The sequence below is a fragment of the Aotus nancymaae genome, unplaced genomic scaffold (assembly GCF_030222135.1).
Source record: "Aotus nancymaae isolate 86718 unplaced genomic scaffold, 86718_ANA_hifiasm-v0.15.2.pri h1tg000029l, whole genome shotgun sequence".
Classification (NCBI taxonomy): domain Eukaryota; kingdom Metazoa; phylum Chordata; class Mammalia; order Primates; family Aotidae; genus Aotus; species Aotus nancymaae.
The window spans coordinates 26,576,350-26,593,267 of record NW_026988442.1 but is presented as its reverse complement, the minus strand read 5'-3'; the positions used below and the strand labels follow the sequence as shown (position 1 = coordinate 26,593,267).

The 16,918-nt window shown below is 47.2% G+C and overlaps 1 protein-coding gene across 23 annotated transcripts in view; it reads left to right on the top strand.

Moving 5' to 3' along the window:
* ZMYND8 (zinc finger MYND-type containing 8) overlaps positions 1–16,918 on the top strand; it is a 141,921-nt gene that overhangs the window by 91,410 nt on the left and 33,593 nt on the right. For all 23 annotated transcript variants that reach the window (XM_012467372.2, XM_012467375.3, XM_012467387.2 and 20 more), the window contains 2 exons: positions 1,081–1,221; positions 14,254–14,406. In XM_012467372.2, the coding sequence (XP_012322795.1) occupies positions 1,081–1,221; positions 14,254–14,406 (294 nt within the window). The remainder of the gene's footprint in view (positions 1–1,080; positions 1,222–14,253; positions 14,407–16,918) is intronic.

The following is a 16,918-nucleotide window of genomic DNA, read 5'->3' as shown; positions in this document are numbered from 1 at the left end:
TTTTTTTTTTGAGATGGAGTCTCGCTCTGCTGCCCAGGCTGAAGTGCAGTGGTACAATCTCGGCTCACTGCAGCCTCCACCTCCTGGGTTCAAGCTATTCTCCTGTCTCAGCCTCCTGAGTAGCTGGGATTACAAGCATGCACCACCACACCTGGCTAATTTTCTCTTTTTTTAGTAGAGTCAGGGTTTCTCCATATTGGTCAGGCTCCTGGTGATCTGCCCGCCTCAGTCTCCCAAAGTGCTGGGATTACAGGCATGAGCCACCATGCCCAGATGTCCCAGCTGTTTTTAAATGGGCATTAACAGGGCAGTCTTAGTACCATGGAGGGGCAAGGGCAAAGGGGCAGAATTCAAAGGATCTTTAGGAGGCTCACTGCTTTTTAAAATGTAAGTGGTTTCTTGTCCTAACCCTGTGAAAAGTGGGAGAGGAGAAGCATTTGTAGTTCGTTTTAAGGTATTTCTAAAAGCCTTAGGCGTGGGTACAGTTTCTGTCTCCTCCTGTAAAAGTTTGAAATACAGTAAAGAAAGAGATAATTTACCAATGTCCCCCTCACTCCATCTGGTACTGGGTTTGGCTTCACACAGCCTCAAGAGCCTTTGAAATGGGAGCTGGAGATTTCCCAAGGGGCCGAGCTGGTCCCTGGCAGGTGCAGTGGCCGCGTGTGAGCTGACCGCAGTGTCTTTCTACAAACGGATGACACGCATTTGTACGCCTGGCTCCTGTTCTCCACATCTGGACCATGTGGGGGTTGGTTTAATCGCTATTTATGTTGAGATTTATGCCCATGAATGGGCCAAACCAATTTCAGTGGCAGCTTAGCCGATTTGTCTTAGAGCTTTGTGGTTAATAGAATAACTGGGGAGACCTTCCTCACTTGTGGCTTTAACGGTTTCACGTCGGGTTAAAGCCCTTTGCTGAAAATAAATGGTCAGCCTGCCATGCCCCGCCCCGCCCCACCCCTTCTGTGATGCTGTATCGGCCACAATGTCATTATTTCTCCATTCTCTCCCTGCACCACACCTATACGTTTGACTTACTTATTTATAAACCTGTCTTTTAATAATGCCCTACTTTTTCAGCTTCACCAGCCTCCACCAAGGCGGGACAAGCAGGGAGTTTATCCGGCAGCCCGAAGCCCTTCTCTCCTCAACTGTCAACTCCCATCACGACAAAAATGGACAAAACATCCACCACCGGCAGCATCCTGAATCTTAACCTGGGTCAGTTGCAGTTTTTGCCAGTATCTTTCCGTGGCAACTGTGGATATTTTTGCAAATAACGTCTCCTCTTTTGCATTTGGTTCTTGAACCTTCAACTCCTTTCTCTATGCAAAAAATGTAAAAGTTTCAGTGGATAAAGGTGAGAAAAGATCTATGAAAAGAACAAGTAAGGGATTTCCTGGGGCCTATTGACATACAAAGTCCTTTTTTTTTTTTTCTTTTTTCTTTTTGAGATGGAGTTTCACTCTTGTTGCCCAGGCTGGAGTGCAGTGGTGCGACCTTGGCTCACTGCAACCTCCCCCTCCCGGGTTCAAGTGATTCTCATGTCTCAGCCTCCCGAGTGGCTAGGTCTACAGGTGTGCACAACCATGCCCATCTAATTTTTATATTTTTGGTAGAGGTGGGGTTTCACCATGTGAGCCAGGCTGGTCTGACCTCAGGTGATCCGCCCACCTCTGCCTCCCAAAGTACTGGGGTCTGACGGGCATAAGCCACCGTGCCCGGCCCTAAGTGCTTTTATCTAGAGATATTCTGGGCCAGTGTTTTCACCTCATTTGCCCTTGACCACAGTAACCCAGTTCTCCTATTTGTAAATTACACCCATGGCACAGAAGCAAGTAGGAGGAATCAGTACTTACCTTTCTTGCGTACAGCATACTCTGATATTCCTTGCTTCTCTTCTAATTCTTACATTCTGGTCTTCATTTCCTGAATAATGATCATGATGATGATGATGATGATGATGATAACTATTTTCTTAGAGATGGGGTGTCACCCAGGCCGGAGTGCAATGGTGCAATCATATAGTTCACTGCAATCTTGAACTCCTGGGCTCAAGCTATTTCCTGTCTTAGCCTCCCTAAGTAGCTAGGACTACAGGCCTAGCTAGTTTTTAGCTACATACTCAGCTAAGTTTTAAATTTTTTGTAGCAATTGGGTCTTGCTGTGTTGCCCAGGCTGGTCTTGAACTCTTGGCCTCAAGCAGTCCTCCCACCTTAGCCTCCCAAACTGCTGGGATTACAGGCATGAGTCATTGTACCTGGCCCATAGTGGATTCATTATTGATCGATTCATTGCATCCTCACTACTGATTTTTTTTGTTTGTTTGCTTAAGACTCAGTCTCACTCTTGTCCACCAGGCTGGAGTGCAATGGCGTGATCGGCTCACTGCAACCTCTGCCTCCCAGGTTTAAGCAATTCTCCTGCCTCAGGCTCCTGAGTAGCTGGGATTACAGGCGCCTGCCACCTTGCCCAGCTAATTTTTGTATTTTTAGTTGAGACAGAGTTACACCATGTTGGCCAGGCTTGTCTCGAACTCCTGACCTCAGGTGATCTGCCTACCTTGGCCTCCCAAAGTGCTGGGCTTACAGGCATGAGCCACTGCCCCTGGCACAGATTTTTCTTGAACATCTATTGTGTGCTGTGCACCATTCTAGGCATGGAGATAGAGTGGAAAGCGAGTCCACCTAGGTGGAGGGGTTAAACAGGGCCTCTTTGGGAGGCGATATTTGAGCTGAAGTTTATATGACAAGAAAAATTATCCAGGCCAGTATTAGGAGGAAAAAGATTCTAGAAAGAATAAGAGATTGTAAAGCCCTTAGGGTAAGGATTAAGTTGGTGTGCTACAGGAGTAACTGGGTGTGTTGTAGGATTAGCAAGGAGGCCAGGGTGGCTGCATCACAGTGAGTGAGGGTGAGGCCACTCCATGGAGTCGGAGACAGTACGGGAGTCTCATAGACCCTGGTGTGGAGGGTTCAGTGCAAGAGGGATGTGAATGGACTTCACACCTCAGAAGGAGCTCTCTGTGCTGTGTTTAGAATAGTCCACATCAGTCATTCTCATCTGGGGGCAATTTTGTATCACCTGCCCCACCCCCTGGCAATGTTTGGAGACATTTTTGATTGTCACTCCTGGGGTTGGGGTGCTCCTGGCATCTAATGGACAGAGGCCTTGGATACCGCTGCACATCCTACAACCTGTAGAACAGGCCCCCCAGCAGAGAATTTCTAGATTGTGTCAGTAATTGTGCTGATAGATCTGGGTATGGCAGGAGCAGCGGCCAAGGGTCCAGTTTAAATTCTGTAAATTTGAGCTGTTGTTACACCCCTCTGTGGAGACGTCACTAGGGCAGCTGGAGGCAGGAAGTAGGGTGCCTGCGGCCAGGTTCAGGCAGGAGGTGTAATTCGGGGAATCTCGATGTGTACGTGGGATTGGGTTAGAGCAGTAGTGCTCATGACTCTGAGGGGGTGATGGGGATGCTGCTGGCATCTAATGATTGGTGGTCAGAGTTGCTGCTAAGCATCCTCCAGCACATAGGATGGCCCACTCAACCAAGACTCCAGCCCTATTGGCTTACTGAGGTTTCGAGTCAAGGGTAGAGCACTGAGCAGGAATGAGGGCCCTGGGACATTGAGTGCATGGAGGAGGAGAAGCAAGAGGTGGAGTCTGGAAAGGAGGGCGGGTCAGGAGGAGCCACACCAGGGGAATGTGTTGCCCTTGAGCCTCCAGTGTGGGGGTTCCAGGAAGAGAGGGTGGCCACCTGTGCCCAGTGATGCTTTGATGTGAATTCCACGCCTTTGGTGGTTGGCGCCCTCCGGGTCCATCTTGTCCTACAGTGCCGTTTTCAGATGGAGAAAAACAAGGGAGGTCTGGAGAGGAGGCATGGGGTGCCCAGGATCCCAGAAGCAGCAGGGCCAGAGCACAGCCTGGCTCCCATCCCGGCTCACCTGTGAGTGAAGCCCAGATATAATAGGATGGTCAGGGCCACTGCTTCCAGGGCTCCCAATTCAGACCAGTCGGTTGGTTCCTCACTTGAGTGAAAAGGGACCCATGTGCTTCCTTGGGAACATTTATCGTTCCCAAAAATGTGGTGTGCTTTCTCACGCCCTCCTTCCACCTCCATACCCCGAAAAGAAACGCTGTTTGGAGGCGTTCTCACGGTGACATTTCCTCTCTGCCAGTCATGCTTGTCAAGAATAGCTGTTTCCTGAAACTGGGTGGTCACTGGGCTTCCTCGTGACACTGTGGGTCTTTTGTTTGATTTGATCCGTTGTGGGAGGGAAAGGGTTCTTCCTGGCGTGTGGCATGGTGGTGGGTGGGTACCAGGGATCCGAGGCTCTCTTGTGTCTCCTCTGGGAGCTCTTTGAGGCCCAGGACACACTTCTTATCTTCTTCAGCAGGAACAAGAGCATTGAGAATATGGGCATTTTGTGGGCTGGGATTGCAATGACCAGCTAGGGACCGATGGAAGTGCCGTGGGTGGGAATGAGATCGGAACAAAGAGGGCAATGCTAAGGAATTCTCCAGCCACCACCCAGGGACTGAGCAAATGCTTTATGGGGCTTGATTATGTTTATCGGCTGTGGAACTTCTTTCCATAGACAGGGAGAATGAGAGCGAGCACCCTTTATAATGATGAAATTATTATAGCTAATAAAACAGGATTTCCTTCAAAAATATACTGGAAAAGGCAGAATTACGGAGATGGGATCAGTGATAGCCGGGGCTTGGGGTGGAGGAGGGTTCGCCTACACGTTGGGAGGGGTTCTGTGGGAGCTGGACTTGCTCTGTGTTTTCGTTGTGGTGGTGGTTACAGGAATATATGCAGGTGTTACAACTCATAGAACTGTTTTCCCCCAAAAGTGAAATTTACTCTCTGTAATAAATTTTTTTTTTTTTTTTTGAGACGGAGTTTCACTCTTGTTGCCCCGGCTGGAGTGCAATGGCGTGATCTCGGCTCACTGCAACTTCTGCCTCCCATGTTCAAGCGATTCTCCTGCCTCAGTCTCCTTAGTGGCTGGGATTATAGGCATGCGGCACCATGCCCCACTCATTTTGTATTTTTGGTAGAAATGGGGTTTCTCCATGTTGGTCACGCTGGTCTTGAACTCCCAACTTCAGGTGATCTGCCTACCTCAGCCTCCCAAAGTGCTGGGATTACAGGTGTGAGCCACCATGCCCAGCCAATAAAACTATTTTTTTTAAAAAAAACGACAGCAACCTTTAAAGTAGTTAATATCTCTGTTTCACAGAAATGTAAACTGGGGCACAGAGAAGCAAGTTACCTACCCAAGGATCACCCATGGTTTGTGGTAGAGTTTGGCCTTCAGGCTCAGGCCTGTCTGCTGCAAAGTTTGTCTTCTGTGCCTTTTGGATATATCAGCTTTTGGGGCCAGGGGTAAGGTGACATTTTGGAATTTGTAAAGGATGTGGCTCCTGCCAGTTTAACCTGCATTGTCAGACTGAATTGTTAAGAAAAACGGAACTCCAGATTATTACAGGATTTCTCCTAGTTTTTAAAAGCTGTCAATCAGTTTCATTAAAAACAAAAACTGGCCAGGTGTGGTGGTTCCTGCCTATAATTCCCACATATTGGGAGGCTGAGGCAGGAGGATCACTTGAGCCCAGAAGTTCAGGGTTGCAGTGAGCTATGATCGAATCACTGCATTCCAGCCTGGGTGACAGAGTGACACCCTGTGCTACAAAAACAAAAACAAAGACCCAAAACTCTATTTGGGCCAGACAGACACACAAAACCAACCATACAAAAACCAGTCTATAGGTTGTCAGGTTTTCACGAGGACAAGAGATCGAGACTGTCCTGGCCAATATGCTGAAACCCCGTCTCTACTAAAAATACAAAAATTAGCTGGGGAGGTGGCGTGCGTCTGTAGTCCCAGCTACTCAGGAGGATGAGGCAGGAGAATAATTGCTTGAACCCGAGAGGCGGAGGTTGCGGTAAGCCGAGGATTGCGCCACTGCACTCCAGTTGGGGTGACAGAGTGAGACTCTGTCTTGGAAAAAAAAAAAAAGAAAGAAAAGATTATATGGTATATAGGTATATGGTATTTTAGTACATGTATGTGTGTATATGGTATATGTGTGTATACTGGGTATATGGTATGTATATATATGGTATGAGTATATGGTATATGTGCATATACTGGGTATATTTGAGTATATATGTATGTGTGTATATTGTGTTTGCATATGTGTGTATATGGCATATGGGTATATGGGTATATATACATGTATATGGCATATGAGTACATGGTAAATGTGTATATGATATGTGAGTATATGGCATTTGTGTATATGTATGTGTATATGGTGAGTATATGTATTTGTGTATATGGCATATGAGTATATGGGTATATGTGGTCTATGAGTATATGGTATTTGTGTGTGTGGTATATGATTATATGGTATAAGATGGGAAGGTTTGTACAGAGACCTGGTTCTTGCTTTGGTTGCTAATTCCCTGTTCCCCCTCATTTGCTGTCCGGGGCCTCTCCTCTCCTCTCATCTCTAAAACAAGGAGCTGAGCCCAGTGGATTATTACGGGCCCCCTGTATGACTCAGCAGTGATTATAAATAAGTCATAAATAGGAATCAGTTTCTAAGACTAGAAGAGGTGGGCCCAACCCTTTTCTTCTTCTAGACTCCTGTTTGCTTTCTCTGATAATCCCATCTCTTATTTCACAGAGGGTGTTTACTTTGAGCTGAACAAACTCAGCATTTCAGTAGTCCTATTAGTGACAGAAATGCGCCTTTATGCTCTTTTGAAGATGCAGGCAGGGCCAGGGAACGTTGTCACACCCCGAGCCTTTCTGTTTGTTTCTCCACTGTTACTGACAGGAAGCCTCCTTTCTTTTTGTGCATAAAGCTGTATCTTGGAAGTCAGTCTTTCTTTGAGAGCATACATGGAGTGCCCGGGCCCAGATTTTTCAGATGTTGTCTTGATTTTCTTTAGAGTGAATGAGGTGGGGAAGATCTGTGGCTTTGATTGAAAGATAGTGTCTGCCAGGGTCTCTCTTCTTCTTCTTTTTTTTTTTTTTTTTTAATGATATAGAGACATGGTCTTGCTATGTTTTCCAGGCTGGTCTCAAGCAGTCTTCCTGCCTCAGCTTCTCAAATGCTGGGATTATAGGCGAGAGTCACCATGCCTGGCCAGCCAGGGTGTCTTGTCTAAGTGATACTGTTCCGTTGAAGGAGCTGTCATTTTGTAGTTCCTGGAAGTCCATCTACTATAGTTTGCATTCAGTTTTAGAACAAAAATCTCTCTGTTTTTTTTTTTTTTTTATTGAGACAGAGCTTCACTCTTGTTGCCCAGGCTGGAATGCAGTGGTGCAATCTCAGCTCACTGCAACCTCTGCCTCCTGGGTTCAAGTGATTGTCTTACCTCAGTCTCCCAAGCAGCTGGGATTACAGGCATGCGCCACCACACCCAGCTAATTTTTTGTATTTAGTAGAGATGGGGTTTCACCATGTTGGCCAGGCTGGTCTCAAACTCCTGAGCGAGAGTTGGTGATCCACCCACCTCGGCTTCACAAAGTGCTGGGATTATAGGCATGAGTCACCATGCCTGACCCTGTCTCTCTCTTTTTATTTTTTAATTTAATTAAATTATTTTTTTTATACAGAGTCTTGCTCTGTTGCCCAGGCTGGAGTGCAGTGGTGTAATCTTGGCTCACTACAACCTCCATCTCCCGAGTTCAAGTGATTCTCCTGCCTCAGCCTCCTGAGTGGCTGGGACTACAGGTGCACACCGCCATGCCCGGCTAATTTTTGTATTTTTAGTAGAGATGGGGTTTCATCATATTGACCAGGCTGGTCTCGAACTCCTGACCTTGTGACTCACCTGCCTCAGCCTCCCAAAGTGCTGGGATTAAAGGCATGAGCCACTACACCCAGCTCTCTCTCTTTTTAAATGGAAAAAGAAGTGCTTAAATGTTTCTTTTATAGAGTTTATTTTTATGAGTACATACGGTAACAAAAGTTTCAAAGCACAGAAGGACTTCCATGAAAGGCCAGCATGTCTTTAACCTCTGACCACCTGTCTCTATACCCCTGTCCCCGCACGTCACCACTGTTGCTGGTTTTAGTTTCTAGAGCCCTTCTAGAGATATAGCATGGGTTCTGGGTCATTTTTGTGTCCCAGGTGACATATGGCAGATTTTTATTTTTATTTATTTCTTTATTTGAGTTGGAGTATTGCTCTGTTTGCCCAGGCTGGTGTACAGTGGCATGATCTTGGCTTACTGCAACCTTTGCCTCCCTGGTTCAAGTGATTCTCCTGAGTCCACCTTCTGAGTAATTGGGATTATAGGCGAGTGCCGTGACGCTTGGCTAATTTTTGTGTTTTTATTTATTTTTTATTTATTGAGATGGAGTCTCGCTCTGTCGCCAGGCTGGAATGCAGTGGTGTGATCTCGGCTCACTACAACCTCCACCTCCCTGGTTCAAGCAATCCTCCTGCCTCAGCCTCCCCAGTAGCTGGGACTACAGGCATGCACCACAATGCCCACAAATTTTTTGTATTTTTTTTTAGTAGAGATGGGGTTTCACCATGTTGGTCAGGATGGTCTTGATCTCTTGACCTTGTGATCCGCCCACCTCGACCTCCCAAAGTGATGGGATTACAGGCGTGAGCCACCGCGCCCGACCTTTTTGTATTTTTAGTAAAGATGGGGTTTTAGTAGAGATGGGGTTTCACCATGTTGGACAGGCTGGTCTTGAATTCCTGACCTCAAGTGATCCGCCCACCTTGGCCTCCCAAAGTGCTGGCATTATAGGTGTGAGCCATCGTGCCCCGCCTAGACATATTTTTATTGTCATAACTGGTATGTAGGTGCTACTAGCATCTAGGGGTAGAGGCCAGGGTGCTGCTAAACACCTACATCACACGGGACAGCCTTTCCACCCACCCCAGCCCCACAACAAAGACTTATCCAGGCCCCAGATATCAATAGTGCCACTGTTGGTAAACCCTGAGAATATAACGGTTTTCCCAGCTATTTGCCATTTCCTGCTTGGCTCCCCTGCAGCAGTGCTAAGGTGCTCCGTCGATTGTTGCTTTTCCATTAAACAGGTTGGCTGTTGATATCAACGCAGCTGTATTTAATTCCATTTAAAGGTAAACTGTAACATTTATTCAGGCGCCTTACTTGCCGACTCTGTACTTCTTTCCATTTTTGCTATTGAAGACAACTGCAGTGAAGAACCCTTTTGCCTACGTGGGAGGGTAATCCATAGGATAAATTCCTAGAAATGGAATTGAGCATCAGAGGCCACATGCGGTGACATTTTGAGAGGTATCGCCAAACTGCCCTCTAAAGATGTGGTTCTGAGTTATGCTCCCTCCAGAAATGTAAGATCGTGCCTCTTTCTCTAGCGTGGGTATTTTTCATCCCTGGTTTCCATTTATAGCCTGAGCTGTCTTCATATCAGCTGAAAAGTTCAAAATGTTGGCAGCAAGGGTGGATTCTGAAGAAATTCCCGATATAGAAGGGCAGGGGTGGAAGAAATCCCGATAAGCTATATGAACTACATGAGAAAGTGAAGCTCTTCTTTTCTCCCTGAGGAGGAGAGGAGAGTCAAATGCAGCTGCAGGTTGGAGAAAGATCATTACATTTGGCTAAACTCCTCAAGGTCAGTCCCCAGGGCCTGGGCCCAGCCCCTAGCCATTTGGTAGTTTATTCTAAGAAGAATAAACATAACAGCATCTTATTGACCAGAGAAACCTTGGTTTGTAAAATGAGATACTTTACCTTTGCATTTTTCTTTTTTTTGAGATGGAGTTTCGCTGTTGTTACCCAGACTGGAGTGCAATAGCACAATCTCGGCTCGCCGCAACCTCCGCCTCCTGGGTTCAAGCAATTCTCCTGCCTCAGTGTCCCGAGTAGCTGAGACTACAGGCGTGCGCCACCATGCCCAGCTAATTTTTGTATTTTTAGTAGAGACGGGGTTTCACCTTGTTCACCAGGATGGTCTCGATCTCTTGACCTCGTGATCTACCCCCCTCGGCCTCCCAAAGTGCTGGGATTATAGACGTGAGCCACCGCGCCCGGCCGCATTTTTCTTGATTATGAACATTCCAGTGTTCAATCTTTTTAGGCAGAAATTAATGGGTTGCATTTCCTGTAGGCATGCATGTAGACGTGCAGGTGCACACACTCACAACTCAGTTATTCAGTTGAGATCTAGGCCTCTTTTTATGGACCCCGAGGTTTAGAAAGGTGGTCCAGTTAACACTGACACACAGAAGTTAAGATAAATAGTGAGTTTTCTTTACTCATATAGAAGATTGGTTTGATACAGGGTTCTCAGCCTTAGCTGCTGATTAAGATCACCTGGCAAGTTTGTTGTTGGTGTTTTTCTTTTTTTTTTCGGAGATGGAACTCACTCTGTAGCCCAGGCTGGAGTGCAATGGTGTAATTTGGGTCACTGGAACCTCCGCTTCCCAGATGCAAGTGACTCTCCTGCCTCAGCCTCCCAAGTAGCTGGGATTACAGGCATGCGCCACCATGCCCGTCTAATTTTTGTATTTTTAGTAGAGATGGGGTTTTACTATGTTGGTCAGGTTGGTCTTGAACTCCTGACCTAAGGTGATCCACCTGCTTTGGCCTTCTTAAGTGCTGGGATTACAGGTGTGAGCCACTGCGCCTGGCCTCCTGGCAAGTTTGTAAAAGGGTGATGCCCAGGCCTTCCCCCTAGCCAATTGAGTCAGAGTCTCTGAGGATGGGGCTCAGGCCTCAGGATTTTCTAAAACTTCACAGGCAAGTTTGGTGTGCGGCCAGGGTTGGCAGTTACTGGACTAGTATAGAAGATGGCAGATTTTACAGCTTTCAGGCCAAATCTGGCCCCCAACCTGTGTTTGCAAATAAAGTTTTACTGGAACACAGCCACACTCATCTGTTTATATATCGTTCATGGCTGCTTTTGCAGCAGAGCCTGTATGGCCTGCAAAGCCCAAAATATTTACTGTCTGGGCTTTTTTATATTATTTTTTGAGATAAGGTCTGGCTCTTCTGCCCAGTCTGGAGTGCAGCAGCGTGATCTCAGCTCACTGCAGCCTCTGCCTCCTGGGCTTAAGTGATCTTCCACCTCAATCTCCTGAGTAGCTGAGACTACAGGTATGTACCACTGTGCCTAGCTAATTTTCTTATTTTTAGTAGAGACAAGGTTTCACCATGTTACCTAGGCTGGTCTCGAATGTGAGCTCAGGGAACTGCCCACCTCAACCTCCCAAATTGCTGGGATTACAGGCGTGAGCCACTGTTTCCAGCTGTCTCTGGGCTTTTACAGAGAAAGTTTGTTGACCTCTGTTGTGAATTTTTCGGTAACTGTGTAATCTAGTAGTATATAGGAATGTTATTGAGGACACTGATGAACGTGTCACTTGGGTAGCCATGGGGAGTATTTTTGTGAGCTACTTTTCCATCTTTATTCTTGAAAAGGCTGGCTTTTCCCTCTGGAATCTAGCGGGCTGCTTCATTTCTGAAAGTGGAAATAATCAAATCCCTGCACCTTTGCTGTCACATTTGCGTGCGGCTCAGCTATTAAGTCCTTGATTCCTGCTTGCTGGAACTGCTCTTTAATCTGGGCTTTCTCTCTTTTCTTTCTTTCTTTTTTTTTTTTTTAGATAGAGTCTTGCTCTGTCGCCCAAGCTGGAGTGCAGTGGCGTGATCTCGGCTCACTGCAACCTCTGTCTCCTGGGTTCCAGTGATTCTCCTACCTCAGCCTCCTGAGTAGCTGGGATTATAGGTGCCCGCCACCATGCCTGGCTAATTTTTAAATTTTTAGTAGAGATGGGATTTCACCATGTTGGCCAGACTGGTTTTGAACTCGTGACCTCAGGTGATCTGCCCACTTCGGCTTCCTAAAGGGCGCCACCGTGCCTGGGCTTTCTCTTTTAATGTTTCCCCATTCCTTGCTCTTTTTTTTTTTTTAATTTTTTAATTGTTTTACTCTATAAATTCTCTTTATTAAGCTACTTCAGATTTCTTGCTGGACAGAGATAAGTATAAACAGTTTTCTAGTTCTTTCTCCAGTAAATTTTTGTTTTTTTTTTAAATACAGGCTCTTGCTCTCACCCAGGCTGGAGTGCAGATACACAATCATGGCTCACTGCAGTCTCAAACCCCTGGGCTCAAGCAGTCCTCCTACTTCAGCCTCCCAAGTAGCTAGGATTATAGGCATGTACCACCAAGCCCAGCTACTTTTTGTATTTTTTGTAGAGATGGGGTCTTGCTATGTTGCTCAACCTGGTCTCAAACTCCTGGCCTCAAGTAATCCACCTGCCTCTGGGTCCCAAAGTGCAGGGAGAGGTGTGAATCACTGTGCCTGGCCTCCCTGCAGTAAATTTGCACATTCTTCCCCCTCTGAGAGGTGGCTGTGTGAATGTCTGCAGTCCTGTCTCTAGTAGCCTCTCTTTAAAGCCCTGAACAGTGCATGTGTACACACATGTGCACACATGTACACATGCGCACACACACACACATACTTTTTTGGGTATTTTTCTTGAATTACAGGGACTGTGTCTCTGCTTGCTCTGAGCACTTACTTCTGGAATCTCTCTGGGTCTGGGAAGGGCAGTCTATAAGTGTGATTTAGGAAAAGACCCATCTCTTCCCTCCTTTTTTTTTTTTTTTTTTTTTTAAATAATAGGGTCTTGCTCTGTTGCCCAGTCTAGACTGCAGTGGTGTGATCATAGCTCAGTACAGCCACTAACTCCTGCCTCAAGCCATTCTTCCGCCTCAGCCTCCTGAGTAGCTGGGACTACAGATGCATTCCACCACACCTGGCTGGGCAAAGACCCCTTTCTAATCTTACCTTGGTGGGTGTTAAAATTAAGTTGGAGCAGTTTATTGCTTCTGGTCACCTATGAGTGGATTGGGTGGGCTTTTGGAGGCCGCTTCTGGTCACTTTGAAGGAGCTAATTTCTGGGTATGCAGTATTTAAGAATGCTCCCTTACTATGTGAACGGGAGAGTGGTTGGGTCAGGCCAAAGGAAAAAGGTTAGAGAGAGCGATGGCTTTAAATAGCGCTTCCAGCCCAGCTGGACTAGATTCCACGTCCTCTTTAACGGCCCAATGAAAGGAGGTGGCTTGAGGCGTGGAGGGAGCTGGGAGATAAAGCGCGAAGTCCAGGGAGCAAACTCATAGCTGTTGGGAACGGGCTCAGAAATGGCGTCTCCTCTTTGTGGGTTGATTGGATGCCAGCCATCTGCTTTCCGATCTGCTTTCTGGGATCGGCCGGGGTAGGACAGCTGCCCCACACTCTGCTTTGGGTGGGTTGGCGGGGATGCCAGAGGGTGGCAGGCACAGTGGAGGACAGTAGGCCCCACCTGCAGAGTCGCTTGTTGCTTTGTGGACCTTTGCAGCCTCTGAAACTCTTAATTATTTTGGGGGTGCTAGAGTCGGTGGGAAAGGAATCCAAAAAATGTAAACTCACTGACTCTTTGAATCCATCCTGCTGGTCCTACAGAGAGCCCTCACAGAAGTGAGGGGACAGGACCTTTGGCCCGAGTCACCCCCCAGAGGTCTCTTCCTGGGAACTAGGCTAAGGACCTTGGACTCTTACTTGAGCGAGGCCTGTTAGACGCAGGTTGAGTATCCAGGGCTAATCTGTTCCCCTTGCCTCGCGTAGATGCCACGAGCCAGAGCACACAGGTTGGAAGGTCTGCCTGTCTTATATTCCCCACCTCTTCTAGTTTCAGCCCCAGACTAGGTCCACGGAGAATGAAAAATGAAGCCTCTGTGGCAAATAGGCATTTAGGGTTCCCAGCTGTCAGGGTGTTTTTGAGGGGGTCGCTGTCTTTCTTGGATAAAAGCCCTCTCCATTCTGGACCTGCAGTTACGAGTATACCCTGACCAGGCTCGGTGTTGCGTTGTACACTGAAATTGAGAGTGTTTATCTGCCAGTAACCTTTGTCTTTAGAGGGTCCCTAATGATGCTGACTTCCACACACTGAGCCATCTGGCTGGGACTGTCCATTTGAAATACTGAAAGTCACCCAGATGATTGTTCAGTGGACTGTTTAAACCTGCCAAATGTGTGCACGCAGGCCATTATCTTCATGTCACCCCATGTGGTTGAGCAGATGATATTGTTGGGATGAATGACAAAGAACGTATCCCCCCTCCCCCTGTGTTCTGAAGTGTGTGTTTTGCTCTGACTTTGCAAGGACGAAGCTCAGTAATGAGCATTATTGTGTGCCTGGTCTTACGAAGGTGTGATGGTCTCTTTCAGATCGAAGCAAAGCAGAGATGGATTTGAAGGAGCTGAGTGAGTCGGTCCAGCAACAGTCTACCCCCGTTCCTCTCATCTCTCCCAAGCGCCAGATTCGTAGCAGGTTCCAGCTGAATCTTGACAAGACCATAGAGAGTTGCAAAGCACAATTAGGTATACCTTTGGTTTTGAGTTTTTTTTTCCTAGCAGTATCATTGTTACCATTACTTGTAGGGATGCCACTGGGATGAAATCAGGGTTGAATCCTGACTGCTTTTAGCAGCTGCTTTAACCTTAAACTGTTTGCTCAGCTAAAATATATTTCCACTAATGGCGAAAGATTTCAGACTTGTTAGTTAATTCAGGGCTCTTTGAACTCATCAGATTTTATTCTTTGTTGAAAGCAGCTGGGAAACTTGAGATACAGGTTTGAAGCATCAGTTTGCAAGCAGAATGAGGATCCTCTGAGTTTGCCTCTGCTCTCCTTGTCAGTACACATCAGTGTCTCCACACCAGTACCAAGTGTGTTCTGCAGGTGTCCGACACAAAACCCTTTCCCTCCAGACCGGTCTCCTCCCCACCTGGCAAACCTTCCCGCTTCTGTAGCTGTTGCCTACCTTCCTCTTCCCTGTGCTGCCTGCCTTCACACTGCCTACCCGAATCCTGCCCTTCCATGAGGCTGAGCTCAGATCTCCCCTCCTCCAGGACGTCTCCCCTGACTGCCCTCCCCATCTGCCCGCTTCCTTTGGTACTTTATTGCTTGGAAGCAGCAATGGTCCCTATGTGTGGGAGTGTCCCTCCCAATCTGGACCAGAAACTCCTTGACGGCAGGGAGGCCGTTGGATGAGGATTTGCCTTCTCTATGGTGCTTTGTCTGTGCACATGTTAGATGCTCTGGAATGTTTGTTGAATATGCCAGTAAGGCTAGGAGGGCATTTCTGAAGAAGTGGGGGATGGCTGGGCCTCTGGAGAGCAAGCTCCTCCGAGTGTCAGTGGGTGCTCTGCATCTTCAAGTGAGAAAACAGCTATAGTTAGGGACCACCTGGGGCTGTCCAGAGGACAGCAGTTCCCGTTGGGTCTCCTGTTTGGTGAGGACATTGAGTGGCATGGATGAAATTTGGCATGCCATTTACACATGCCTCTTGGGTCCTTCCATGCAGCTGGTCCTACTCTTGATTTGCTTTTATTGCTAATACGAGTTGTAGTATTTCCATTTACCGAGTGTTTTCTCTGACACTGCAGTTTTCTCTACACTGCATATAGATTGTCTTGGGAGGTTGATACTTTTATCAGTCCCATTTTGCAGATGGAGAAACTGAGGCCCAGAGAGATGAGTCACTTGTTCAGGGTCACACCAGTAATAAAAACAGAAGAGCAGGATTTGAATTCATATCCCTTGGACTCCAGTACCCAAGCTTTTCCTATCCCATATGTGGCTACACTTCTCCTTCATGTTGCTTTTTGTTTTGTTTTGTTTTGAGACAGAGTTTTGCGCTTGTTACCCAGGCTGAAGTGCAATGACACAATCTTGGCTCACCACAACCTCCGTCTCCCAGGTTCAAGTGATTCTCCTGCCTCAGCTTCCCGAGTAGCTGGGTTTACAGGCATGTGCCACCACACCTGACTAATTTTGCATTTTTTTTCAGTAGAGATGGGGTTTCTCCATGTTGATCAGGCTGGTCTCGAACTCCTGACCTCAGGTGATCTGCCTGCCTTGGCCTCTTAAAGTGCTGGAATTACAGGCGTGAGCCACTGCGCCTGGCCTTCCTTCTTGTTTGTGATCATAAGCTACCAGCAGCACAAGCCTAGGATTCCAGAATTATACCAGATCTGGGTGTTTGTATTTTGGCTTGTGTTCTTGCTGTGTTGCCCTGGCTAGCCTTGAACTCTTGGGATCAAGCAGTTCTTTTGCCTCATCCTCCTGAATAGCTGGGGTATATGTGTGCACCACCGTGCCTGGCTTGACTTGTGTTTTTGATTGAGCCCTGGTGGAGGCAGATATATTCCCCAATGATCCTGCCCCTCTCTCATGCTCTGGGTTGTTGATGGCTCTGGTACTTTTGCAGGTTTCTCTTTGCTGTGTCCGGGTTGGACAGTGGCACCATTGTCAGTGGCCATTGCTCTAAATGAGGAGATTGCACAGACTTCGTTGGGTTTTCTTTCCTCTTTCCAAAAGTTTAGGATATAGTATTATTACCTACAGTATGATGATGGCACAGCGTATTATTGGGAGCAGGAGGTGCAAATGGGTTAAATGGAACTCTTGTTAGAAATGTGCCTTTGCCCATTTTTGTTTGTGTGTGTGAAACACCTGCTAGTTTGTGCTTCTCCCTTTTGAAAGAGACGGAAATATGTGACTTTTCTCCTGACTCCTTTACCAGTGGAAGAGCAATGCACATGGAGTGGCAGTTGACTTTCCACATGAGTGCAGGGAGCAGGAAGGAGGGCCGGGCACCTGGGTCACCTGGAGACAAGTGTGTCCCCCGCCTAGAGGAGCGAGTGGCTTTCCTGTCCCAGCCAATGCCTGGCAGTTTGGTGACTCAGAGAGGCCAGATTTTCCCCTCTTTCATCAGACGCCCCTGCCTTGATTTCTCTATGAAATTTTCCGAGTTGTGAATTGGGCAACACATTATAAATTAGAAAACCAAAAGCAGATAAGATACACTGTGGGTCAAACCAGTGCCTC